Source organism: Pelecanus crispus, chromosome 3 (assembly GCF_030463565.1).
Source record: "Pelecanus crispus isolate bPelCri1 chromosome 3, bPelCri1.pri, whole genome shotgun sequence".
NCBI classification, from domain to species: domain Eukaryota; kingdom Metazoa; phylum Chordata; class Aves; order Pelecaniformes; family Pelecanidae; genus Pelecanus; species Pelecanus crispus.
In genome coordinates, this window is record NC_134645.1 from 105407999 (window position 1) to 105421520 (window position 13522).

General features: G+C 38.4%; 1 protein-coding gene across 1 annotated transcript in view; it reads right to left on the minus strand.

Annotated features, from left to right (window-relative positions):
- MLIP (muscular LMNA interacting protein) overlaps positions 1–13522 on the minus strand; it is a 71152-nt gene that overhangs the window by 44551 nt on the left and 13079 nt on the right. Inside the window, 2 exon segments of the mRNA XM_075707734.1 lie at positions 2252–2323; positions 7874–9499. Coding sequence (XP_075563849.1) covers positions 2252–2323; positions 7874–9499 — 1698 coding nt within the window.

Here is a 13522-nt window from a genome sequence, read left to right on the forward strand (position 1 = left end):
TCTTTTTAATCCAGTGCATAAAATGCATTGCATAAAATGGGAGCAACATAATTACTGTCATTGAGCTACGATGTAGCATGAGTTCCTTCCCGGTTCCCTCCCCAGTATTTTTGAGGAGAACACTTGGATATTAGGCCTTAGTACAATGAGGCCTGTATGTGCCATGTGACTCCTTCATGCTTCTTTTAAGAGTCATACTCTAAATGCAAGTCAGCTAACAGAATAGAACTAGCTTATGAGCACTGTAATTAGCTGCTGGTACAGATCAATAGGAGATTATCATCTATAATTCCCAAGATGAGAGAAAGCATGTAGTCAGGCCATGCTGAAACATACAGTTTACAAAGTACATTAATCAAGAGACTCTCCTGAAGGCAAATCCTGTAGCAGAAAACTGGTTTCTTATTAGTTTTACATGATTCTGCTTTTGCTACCAAAGGATACACCAAGGCTACCATTTTCAATAAAGCCTGTCTAAACACAGATATCTTTTGAGTAATTACTTTTTTTCTACAGATACTGGCATTACATTGTACAATTCAGTTTTATGTACTGGAGATAAGTAACACGTGGGTTGTGAGTCAATGCCGCCAGAGAGCATCAGCGAGACCATCAAAAAGAATCCCCTTTTTTCTGAAAAAATGCAATCAGATGGCTGATGTTAACACACTAGTTCACATCAGGAGTGTGCTCTTAGAGTGAATACCCTGCTCAAAGCCACCTACCTGGCTTGGTTTGCAGAGTGGTGCAGTCTTAGAGTACACAAACTGGATGCCTTTCAGACAAAGTCAACCATGAAGTGGCACTTGGGAGTCCACCAAATGCTTCTAGCCAATAACAGGCACTCTGCCCAAACAAAACCCTCCCAAAAGACATTCTATAGGGGTGTAGGATCCCCTGCATCAGTTATTTTCCTCTACAGAGCCATTTCTATTGCAGCACACTGCATGCTAAAGCAGACATAACCTTCATGAGTGCCTTCAAGGTTTAAGTAAGGAAAGGATCAGGTTTTATGCAAATGATTAAAAAAATCATTCAAGATTAAAAGAGCATTGGAAAAGAAAGGAATGTCGCTTTTTTGGGAAAAAAATCTTATTTATAGCAGCTAACTGATTAACTACAAGAACACAATCAGTAATATTTCAAGGACAAAATTATAATCTTTAAAATTTTTACACAGTTAAGTCCACCCTCTCCAACGTCTTTAGGCTCTGCAAACTTCTAGTGAAATCAACTGAGCTGTGTATGTGAATATATATTTAAATGTGTACTTAGGAATGCTTAATCTTACAGAAATTAATCAGAGGTGAAGTTCCCGGACTAGGCTCTGAATAGAACGATTTTTCTGATAAAGCTATAAACTGGATGTCAGAGTGATTAAGCATGTATTTAAACATATAAGACACTTAGCTCATTGTTCATCATAGAAAGTTTTTGTTAAACTTAGTGGGCTATTCTTTTATGCAAAACTAATTTGGAAAAAAATTTTAAAAACCAGACATTAGTGGGTACTTCCAACCCTTCATGCAAAATTTAAATTTTCAATTCACTTTCAAAGTTGCAGTATCTAAACAAGGACTATACAATCCAGCCTTTGCTGGGTGTGTCTTTGGTAGTAAATAAATGCATTAAAGACTGCTCTTTGGATCTATCATCCTACCCTAAAGAAAAGGATTGTTACGCCAAACTATGTACTGGGAATGGACCCCTGGCCCATGCTAACTGTTGAAGTGCTCAGGGAAGTTGTTTGAGAGAATGGTAGTTAACAGAGGCCACTGCAATGCCCAGGACAGTTCTCACAGTTTAACAATAAAGCTGGTCAAATCTGCATATTTAGGATGTTAAATTATATATATATATGTGTGTGTGTGTGTGTAAAATAAGCATAGCCATTGAATAATCATTAACTGACCAAGACCTACTGATTGGTAAGTTCCAGAGCATCGGTGCTCCAGACACTTCCCAGTAACAAAACAGACTCTGAGATGTTGCCACAAATGGCAATTCCTTTAGGACACTTTTTTTTTTTTTTTAACAGTAAATTAATTTGCAGAAATTCAGAATAGTGAAGGCTTTGATCTTCAGTGGAAAGTGGTTGACCCTGAAAAATGGTTGGAATTATAATCCTGAGCAGTTAGATCCCAACGCTTACATTCTGCAATATCCCCCACAGAAATGTCAGAATATGTACGTAAAGCTGAATGGTCTCAAACATACAATGCAATTCCCATGTCTTTGAGCAAACACTAACCTTCTGTTCCATAAGTAATGTGTTTGTAGGGATTGCTGCAAATGCCTTGTAGCTTGTCTTGATCTTGTACTGCTAAAAGGGTAAACCAGAAAGCAGGAAGAGAAGTAAAACGGGGTAGAAGAGGGAGAGGGAGAGAGAGGAAAGAGAGGAGAAAGGTACGACAGAATGAAAGACGATTCCAATTGTCTTGCAGACACATTGCAACAATACAATGCTTACATATTACCTAGGAAAGCTATTTCTTAAAGAAAATCTAATGTTTCTGTTCAGATTTTAAAAGACTGTAACATATGTCTTTTGGGTTTAGGAATGAAGTAGGACAAAGTGAATTCCCTGTACCAGCTTGTAACTTCCAAAGTGAAGTTGACCACTTTCTGCAGACTACTATCCTTCAATAAATATCAGGAGAGGCTGTGAGTTTTTTCCAAGTTTGCTTGTGATTTGATATGATAAGGCACAGCTACTTCTGCCAGTACATACACCTCAACAACTGCTGCTGTGTGGTGTGATCCTGGGCCACTGAGCCAGAGGGATTTCTGTGATTGGCTTTAATGAGACTGATTAGGATCCTTAAATGCTTAATTACTTCTATGAGTGGATAGATCATTTAAATCATGTCACAGCTTTTCAGCTCCTGAATAAGTCTCTGTCACTCAAATATTTCAGAACAAGTATAGGAACTTTCACACTCCAACCAGACATACAGAACTGACAATCTAAACCATACAAAATGCATGGGTTTGAGTACAAAAATTCTAAGATCAGCCTTAAAAATTACTCTTTTAAACCAATTTATATTTTAGACTATATTAGCTTGCACAGTTATTTTTAACTCTTTAGAAACCATACTTTCTACATTTTCTTTGCAATTATGGAGGTTGAATTCAGTAATTTTTAAATGATTGATGAGATCATTCCATACTTGCATGAGTTCAAGAGCTGGGATTCTTAATCACATGACTGCTGGAATTTTTTTTTTTTTTTAAATTAAATAGGAATTCGCTACATAGTTCCCTTTTCAGCAGCATTCTAATAAAAAATCATAAATTCACACAATAATAGAGTTTTAAGGTATTGATTGATTATTTCTGTGATAGTCACCCAGAAATGAAATTACTTGTCAATTAGTTCAGGTTTTTTAATGTACTGCTCTCTGCAACAGTGAATACTGGTGATTATGAAATAACAGGCTGAGCAGTATGCTGTACTTTGGGTCATTCTTTTGTCACTTTTTTCTTTTCTTTCTATCTAATAAAATGTTTGATGGCAGCAGAGGGGCCAAAATTTTAATTCAGATAAGAGAAACTTATATCATCCTTGCACCTCTCTTGAAATATTGTGGGATACCAGCTTTTAATTCTTTCTATACATAATACTATGGGTTTTTTTTTTTTTACTTTATTTATATTTCTTAGTCAGAGTTGGACACTGACAGGCATTCAAGAAGTCAATAATCACAATAATCATATTGAATGAATAGTCTGACAGAGCAGATGAATGCAAATGCTGGAAATGCACTTCTTTTTTGGGGGGAGGGGCGGGGGGCGGGGGAGTGTTAGTAATTTATATGAGATTTAGTGATTCTAACTTGGATGTCTACCAGTTAGGCGATTCAATCAAAACTAATGCCTTTTATAGTCATAGGCATTTCTATAGGATAATTCATCTCATCCCAAAATAGGCACCTAGAAAGGTAAAATAAAATCATCATGTAAATACACCATATTCTCTTCATTAGCTGTAATAGAATTTCCCAAGTTGTGCTTGGATATCTAACTTTCAAATGTCAAAAGTCACGTGAGTTGAATCCTGCCCTTTGAACATTTAGACAGCTACACTCCACTATAAACATGTGTAGGTTCATATATATATTTATGTATATACAAAATCCATATTCAGATAAGACATAAAATCCTGTGCACTGAAGATGGAAGACCAAAATTCCAAATATTAAAATTGGCATATTCACAAAAATGTATCTTTGTTTGCTTATAACTGATACTCAATCAAGCAAATTATATAATTGAACATGTAAATGAAATGCAATGTCTTCACTAGCCTATGGGCTTTTACATATGATGAGCTGGGCATCTTATATGATGAGAATACTGTGACCACTTTGAAGTTAGTTGTACTGTTATATGAACTAAACTAAACAAATACATATCAGACTGTTAAAATGTAGAAGTTTCTATACTGCTTTAATGTGTTTTATCACTTCCAGATACTGTAGAACCTGTGAGCAATGTGCTATTGTCACAGTGTCTGAGTGGAAAGTCTTTAATTCAGTTTCTCGTCTATATGAATATGTTTCTTGGCACATTAGTTCACATTACTTAAAGTTATTCTTCAATGCCTAAATACATTTAATAATCTGGTTCATAGGAATCTAGCAGTATTTTTAAAGAGCCATGGACAGTTAGCTCTGCTGGCCTGCACCATGGTCCAGTCAGAAGTAAACCAACTCCAATATCAAAGCTCAGCCAAATATCAGCCTGGGGAGTTTTGGGGAAAATGTTCTACTTTTTTTGCTGAAATGATCACCTAGGACACCCACAGGGCATTGCAAAGTGTGCTAGACACATACCTATAAAGGGGATTAAAATCAGCGACTAACCACGAGAGTGTAGACCTCCTCATGAGTAATCTTTTCTGCTTTGTGGTAGGTTTTGCAGGTGTGCTGAGCTCCGTGTTGCTACAGTTAGGTTGTTCCCCAGCTGTTTTGGGTAGATTTACATGCATTCCTGTGCTACATTCAAATAGGAAAAATCAAAGCATATGTAGGAATGGTGCCCCATGAAACAACTGGAAAGAGTTTTCAAACAACAGCCAAAAGTTTTTATTCTAATCTGTTCCTGCAGAATCAGCAATTTTATCTGTCTCCGCTCCACCCTACTGTTCATTTTGCTATATTAGGTCCATGAGGACACTATTAAAGTGTCTGCAAAATCCAGGGAGAGGGTTTTTATTTCCTGTGGTCACACACAGTTCACACTGATCTGTGGATTCATGCTTATATCCACTTTGCAAAACAGTCATATTTTTAAATTGCTCGTGAACATAAAGATAAATATATAAAGCATGGGAAAGCACATGTGTTTATATATACAAATGCAAACAGTTAAGTAAGTTCATAGGTTATTCTTTGATTTGCATGAATTGGTGCATGCATAGGCATAGACATATAGAAGCTCTCCATTAAAGAATCCTTTTTGTATAATTGCTTTGATATCATGCTAATGAAACAGTTTGATGTGAATACTGAAAAAGCACATCTAATGTCAAAATTCTGGTTTAATAGGTGTTGGTTTAATACGTGTCTTAACATTGCTTCAGCTGCTGTTGAAGCAACATTAAATTTGCAAAATTACACATGCCAAAGTCAAGCACTTCTAGATGCTGTGCTTTTCCCTTGATATTCACCTAGCATGCAAAAATTTCGTCATGCATCAACAGCCATCAGATGGAGCAACCTGCTTTTTGTCTAGTTCTAAAGTTGAGCTGATTGGTACTAAAGAGACCTAAATGCTGCTTAGGATGCTAATGTTGCCTCTCCTCAATCTTTTCCTTTTTTCTCTGCAAGTATACTGAGATTTGAGGTTGGAGTGTTATCAGAGAGCCTGGTACCATTAACACATCAGCAAAGTTTATTGAGCTATGCCATAAACTAGGTATGGAAGTAAATGAGAGCAGGAGGAAACGGGGGTGTTGAATGCACACTATTATTAACTGTAAATGAAGTCTCAGCCTCACATTTTAAAGCCATAAAAGAACTTTCCTGCACTGAACACCCATCTGCATTTGATTTAGAGATTTCAGATCTTCCACGTCCCCAGTGGAGCCAGCTTTGTATACATGATTAAAAATTGCACCAGACTAACGGTCCGAGTCTGTTAAGCTGGTAAACACTCTCCTAGCTTCAATGGGGTGGTGGGGCAGTTTCAAAAGTGCCACCATATTGCATGGTAAAGCAGAATTAGCAGGAAAAGGGACAGCAGGGAGGACAGAAAGGGTGTAATAACCTCTGCAAATACAAACCCAGGCAATAGGTCTGTGTCACAAGCAGAGAATTTCCTTACCGCCAGAGACTCTCACAGTACTTACTGCACTGACTAGCAGAAACTGCAACTGCTTTGCAATCTGCAGGTTCAGTCATGCCTTCCAGATTTGTCTCAGGGGCTTTTTTCTTGGATTTGCTACAATTTCATTTCTCTTTTTGTTTCATTAAGTAATACTCACAGAGTGTAGCCACACTGTACAGCTGTGCTTGACGCAATGGTTCTTCTTGCGTTGTTTGGTTTTTAAAAGAACCATTCATGACAATTGCTCCTTTGTGCTGATTTAAACCTCTCATTTTCAATTAACATTTTCCAAGCAGTTCAAGTCAACCCTGCCATGGCCAAGCTGTTAGGAACACATCTCACACAACTTGATCTGGCAGACCAGGCTGTAATTTTGTGCTGTGAACAAATAAATCAATTAACTATGATAGCCTTTCTGTGATGGGCAGAGCTCAGATTTCAGCAAGAGGACGCGCAAAGGAAACACAGAGTGCAAAGGTAAGATAAAAGAGGCTGGAAAGCCTTCTGCAGCTCTGATGTCTTCTGCCACCAGCTCTTCCTCTTTGCATAGCATTTCTTTTTGTTTTCACCTACCTGCTGCATGGTTTTTGATCGGCTTTCCTTTCCCTCCCCTTCCCATTCTTGAGATTTATCTTTAGGTTTAAAGTGTGACTGGTTCCCAAGCCCTCCTGCAGCAATAGCCATCATTGCTTATTCTCACTCTGCTGGGACTCTCCCACCTTTGGGTGGATGAAAAACAACAGGAGCATGGCTGCTCCATCGAGTGTGAGACTTTCATATTTGCAGTAGCCCACGTTGTAGGAAGCTTGGCTTTTTTTTCCCTTGCCCTCTGTCTAGCACAACAAGATGAGAGAAGTACCAAAGAAAGGGAAGAAGCCTGTCCTTGTCTTCCCTCTCTGGCTCTTGGCCCCATAGTCCTTGCTCAGGCTGAGCTCAGCTGTGCCTCTTGGCTGATCTCAGAGAGGCAGAGAATGGCTGGGGTGAGTACAGCCTCCTGGGGAGCAGGGAGGACAGGTGGGATGGGTGCTTGGGAAACAGTTGTCATTGCAACAGCCAGGTCACATCAACCAGATTAAGCTGCTTCTAGCTCAGCCGTGCACCTAAGATCACCATACTTCTATTACTTTCAGTGGGAATATATGTGGATTTACGTTAGCATGGGGTGTATAGAACATGTTTTGTGGTTTATTTTTAACATATCAGTGTTTTAAGCGAGCTTCAAAAATAAGTGCACCAAATGTATATCAGAGCCACTGGACACAAACCCATCTTCAGTAGTATCTCCTCCCACTCATGAATAAAGTATTTCATTTTTATGCTAAAGGATTCCTACAGCATCTTCCCCTATAATACAGAACATATTGCTTGCAATTTGATATGGTAAGATTTAGTCTTTGCTATCTTCACTATCAATACAAAACAGTTCCTTTTTAAACTTCTTTTCCACAGCTCATTTATTTTACTAGTATTGTGCAACACAGATGTGATTTTTCCTACAGGGACAAAGAACTATTAGAAAATAAGCATGCACCAAGAGTACCTGGGGTTTGATGTTTTCATGGTCAGGAGGCAGGGAAAAAGATTGTGGTGAAGTCAGCTCTCTGGGTGTTGATGGCAGTGTGCCTGGTGACTTGTCTGAGACAGGAGATCCGCACTGTAACACCAGTGAGGTGGCAGATTGCTCAGGTCTTGGAGAGGAGGAATTAGACCTATAATTTGTGTGCACCAATGAAGAATTAAGCTGCAGTGGATGGGAATTAATAGTACCAGTTTGTGGAAACGGTGGAGTAGAATAAGGCCATGAGAGAGACCACTGCTTTGAGACACTTGAAGGGGTAGGAGAGGAGACACTCATCTGCTGAACAGGTGTTTGCGATGAATCTGATTTAGACCTAGAAGCTGAATGCAAAAGACTTGGGGAAGGAGATGAGTGTTTTTCTAGGGTGGGGGAGAATATGCCACTAGGACTGGTAGAAGAAAGCAAAGGATATGACCGGCAGGTAAAGATGGGTGAGTAAGTGTGTACTCTCTGAGACTTTTGAGGTGCCCAGGACCTGGAGGCAGCATACCGCAGCTCTTCTGGAGAAGGAGAGGTAGGATGTGCAAGGCAAGAGGGTGCTGGGGCACAAGGAGGCCGTGTAGACTGCAAACCTGGAGAGGCAACTGACTTTCTATGGGAGGAGATGGGGGATGACAGAGGACTTCGGGAGTCTGGAGAAAGTGTTCCGACTGGAAGGTGCTTTTTAGGAGAAAGGGACCTCACCCTAGGGGTGGGATGAGGCTTGGAGGGTAAAGGCAGATGCCGAGCACATCCTGAAAGCCAAGATTCCTCTCTGCTGGGAGAATCTGGACTTACAGGAAGGCTTGAAACAGATTTCTTTGGAGTTGGGGGAGTTGTTTTGGACTTTTGATCTATTGCAAGTGTTGAGGAACCAAGGGAGCTAGGAGAAAATGTAGGACAAGAAGCGGGGGAAAGCGGTCTCCGCTGAGAAGAGCCTGATCTCAAAATAGCTGTTAAGAGCGTCAGTCTGGTTGGCAGAGGGGATCTGACTCCTGACTTTGCTAAATTTCCTCTAGATGACATTTGCATGCAAGGCTCATTTATACTATATATGGTTGAAGAGGAGCCGTAAAGAGAGGGTGGAGACAAAGGTTTAGGGCTAGGAGACAATGGATGTGTTATTATATGTACAGGGACAGGAGATAAAGCATTTGATCTTTTGGAAGAACTGGGGGATAAAGGCTGAGCTGAAGATCCTTGAATTTCAGCTGAACGTGGAGGATCAGGGTACAGGCTTGGGCTCTTTGCTGGAACAGAGGATGTGGTAAAGTCTCCCATTTTGCAAACACAGACAGGGGTATAGAGACTTGGTGTTTGTAGGTTCTCATACAATCGAGGAGTGGAGTAACAACTATTTGATGCAGAAGAAGATATTTTAGACATGGAGCGGGGTGAACTATGGGAAGCAGACTGAAAGTAGAGAGATGAATCTTGCTTAGAAAACCCGGTTGCTGACTGCCAGTTGTTACGGGAGTCTTCCAGCGAAGAGGCTTGATTCAGGTTAACCATGGCACCACACACTACTTTCTGATTAGTTGGAGAAATTAAGTGGACAGCAGGTGGTTTAGAGGAAAGATGATCAGAGGTGGAAAGAGTAGAAATTAACTGGAGAAAAAAGAAAAACAGAAATGTTACTATAGGTGGAAACTGTGGAACTGATAAGCACCCTGCTTTTCAGTCCTGTAGTCATGCATACAGTGTTCCCATTAGTACTGCTCTGTGGGTTAAAAGCACAGGGCTGTCTTAAACTCAGGGATACAGCCTGATGGATATGGCTCTCAAGGGACGTGACTGAGTACAGACAAGTTATGTGTTACTTTATTTTTATGAGACCTCAGTTGTGTTGACATAAACAAGGCTCAAGGCTACTGTATTTTTCGTTTTAGGTAAAACCCAAGACAGTCGTGCCATCAGTGTCCAGGATCATGTGATGTCATTCACATTGTGCAAACACAATGGAAAGTGAGAAAATTGCAATATTGTCCTATCTCACTTTGCCAGTTCAGGGGAAAGTAGCGTTTCCATAAATGAGATTCAAGTCAAGTATTCATTTCATATTCAGTAAACAACACCTTCTGCAGCACTGTGATATCAGAACAAGAAATTTGCTCACAAGTACTTAAATCAGACATCCAGTTTGTTTTTCACTTTTCTTGTCATTCACAGAGCAGTGCATTTGACAGTTTGCAGGCATATAAGAGTCCTTATCCCCTTCTCCACAGTCTTACAATACACTAATAAAACAGTAATGAGCTCTTTCATGAGTGCTTTTTCACTTATGTCTGTTCTAATTAGGATTTGTCAAAACTAATTAGAGCATACAAGTATATTATCAACACTTTATACAGTTTTATGCTTCTAAAGAAAGAAATTCTCTCAAAATCTTCCAAGTTATGATAATGCTGAAATTAAAAACTGGGGTATACACAATATAAATAAAACATATCAGTACGAAATAGTGAGCTAAGTCAACTGTAAAATGAAAAGGCTACAAACTATCACCTAACTTTTGACTGAGCAATTTGAAAGCAGGGAAATTGACTCTAATACCTACAAACTTCATATAAATATAAGAACACCTATTTATCGATTATCTGATACCCTGAAGAAATTAAGCAATTCTATAAAAGACAATTATAACATGCAGTTTCTACATACACGATTTGCGTGTGGCTTTGGCTCAGTTCATGAATTCTATTTTTTAATACAAATATCTTCTCCATAAGAGAGAGGAATTATTATTATTATACCATATAGTACTGATACATCATAAAACAAAAATAAGTACAAAACATGTAATTTTCAAGTGAGATCATGTGCTGCAAGAAGCTGTGACAGGAGAGCAAGACCTGTAGGCTTTAAAAGGCTAAACTATACCTAAAATGCTAAACATGGGCTAAATATGCACAGCAGAACCCTATTAGCCCATATAACTTAAAACAAGTGAGCTTTTCCTGCTAAATGATACCAAACAAATTGCAAGAGGAAGTATACAGTGCAAATATTAGAATATAAAAATGAATGTCCATGATACCATTCTACCATATATTCTACTGATTAAGAAATTATGACTCTTGTCAAAAAAGCTGCTAATTAAGAATAAGAAAAAATACTGGAAATTGAGAATAATTTACCAATATTTAAGCATTATGAAAAATTGTTATTAAATATGTGATGAAACAGAAAATTATTGAACAATTTAAAAAGCATCATGGTAATACATCTGATAATTTTGAGCAGCCTGATGAATTTAATAATGAGTTGATCAACTACCAAAACAAAACTGGGGAACGAAATCTCCATATTTCAAAATAGAATAGATAAATTTCCCTTACAAAGACAACAGATCAAAAGAAAACAAGGAACGAATATGGAATTCCATAATGAAAGAGCAGAATGTGCAATGACTTCTAATTAGTTAAAACTTAATAAGAAAGATTTATAAGCAGCTAGGAAAACATTCATGGTAACAGATGATAAATATGCTCCTGCAAGTATGATAAAGACATTTTGCTGTAGTCTTCTTCCAGTTTGAACACCATTGAACATTTGCGTGCTGAGCTAATTGAGCCATTATTCAAGTCTTCTGAAAAGATTTTGCTACTTAACACTACAGTGTTAACTACATCTATACATTATCACCCTCTTATTTACAGGATCAGAAAATCAGATCAAAATTGGCTGGAAGTGACTCCTCGAGGTCATCTAGTCCAGCCTGCTACTCGAAGCAGAGCTCTCGCTGACACCAGCAGGTCAGGTCAGCTGTGGCTATGTCTCACCAAGTCTCTAAAGCCCATAACAGAGGTTGCTCCAGCACCCCCTGGGCAGCCCCACCTCCCAGGGAGGAAGCTTCTCCAGATGTCCAGTGGGGACCTCCCATGCTTCAATCTGCAGCTCTTGCTGTCTCATCTGCCACTGCAGGGAAGAGTTTGGCTCTGTCATCTCTGTAACTGCCCTTCAAGTAGTTGTGGGTTGTTCCTAGATACCTTCTTGACCACCTCTTGGTGGCAATCAACAAAGCCAGTTCCCTCAGCCTCAGCTCACGTGTGCCCCAGCCACCTTTATAGCTTTGTATATACCATATACACCTTTACGGCTCAAAGAACAATAGAAGATTCAAATTTTTCAATGCTTTTCTTTTTTTTTTTTTTTTTTTTTTCCCTTTCATTTAAACAAAGTCAGAAAAGAATGAAGCTGTAGAAGCCCTCTGGTTCAACACAATAGTCCCCAATGCTGGTTCTTGTTTTTCTCATCTCTGACAGGAAACCTATAGTCTAATTATGCTTTTAAATGAACATAATGTTATATGTAATAACTCTTAAGTGGGACATGGTACTGCCATTATAATCCTACAATTGACAAGGTAGCCCCTATATGGAATCGTGTGTACACAGGAAATCTACCAACAGATAAATGCATCTATTTAACCATTTTGTAATTTTCCTTCATTTCTGATGATACTTCATTAGATAGGAAGCTGGAAAGAGTGATGCCCAAGGAAACATCAAAGAAGAACCAGAACATCAGTGAAAAGCAACTTAGCAAAAGTCAGCTGCTTCTTATGAAGAGACAGAGACACCTAGAGACATTTAGAAAATGAAGACTAAGGAAGTACTCACAGTCTTGAAAAACCATGACTTAAGAATAATGATGAGATAAGCATTACCCATACTACACACTATCTCTCCTCACATTCAGGTGAATAACTAGTAAAGTTAGGCTTTCATTCCTTGTTCTGTGCAATCTGTATTTTCTGTTACTTTACCAGGTAAATCTCTGTTTACTTCTCAAGTCATCAAAAGATTAGGAAAGCTACAGCATATTAATTTTTCTGAATAGTCTTACAAAAAATCCACCCAATTTTTGTAATAGCTTTTAAAGAAACCACGCAAGTAAGCCTGGCAGAACCGGCATACTAAACATTCCTGAAGGAAATTTGTATTTTCCTAGGACAATTATTCTTTTACAAACTGCTTCCACTACATAAATATATCTATGCCTTTACACCTTCCTCAGGTAAAATTCTCACTGACTTCACCGGGAGTTTCTCAAAAGAAATGAATATTTCATAATGCTGTAAATCCCAACCCAGATTGGATTTCTTATTCACAATCAAAAATTGACACTGATTTTGATAAAAAATTGAGTAGCACAAGTATTTCAGCACAAGTATTTCAACACAAGATAGGAAGTCCTAATCATTTTCAGAGACAAAGTAGCCATGCTCAACTTTTTTTTATATTATCAATGAAGAATGGCATTTTCAGCCAATGGAAACCCTGTTGAGGGCAAAGGAAATGTCTGAATTTATTCCATGTGAGAAGGACGTTGCTATTTTACCAAAGGTAGAGTTTTCCACTGCATATACGTTCTTGAAAACTATCAGTGCTCTTCCCAAGATGAGAGATATTAACTTTTCATGCATTAAATTGGTTTGACGCATTTTGAAAAGGAAACGTTTCAAAGACCCTTTTTTTCAATTCTCTCATTGGCAATTTAAAATTTCAATAAATCAAGAAATGTGACCTATAAAGATCAACATAAAATTGACCTTTCACCTTCATTAGTTCATTACACCTGTGCAAAGTCAGTGCTGACTATCAATCAGAATAATAGGATTTTTACAGC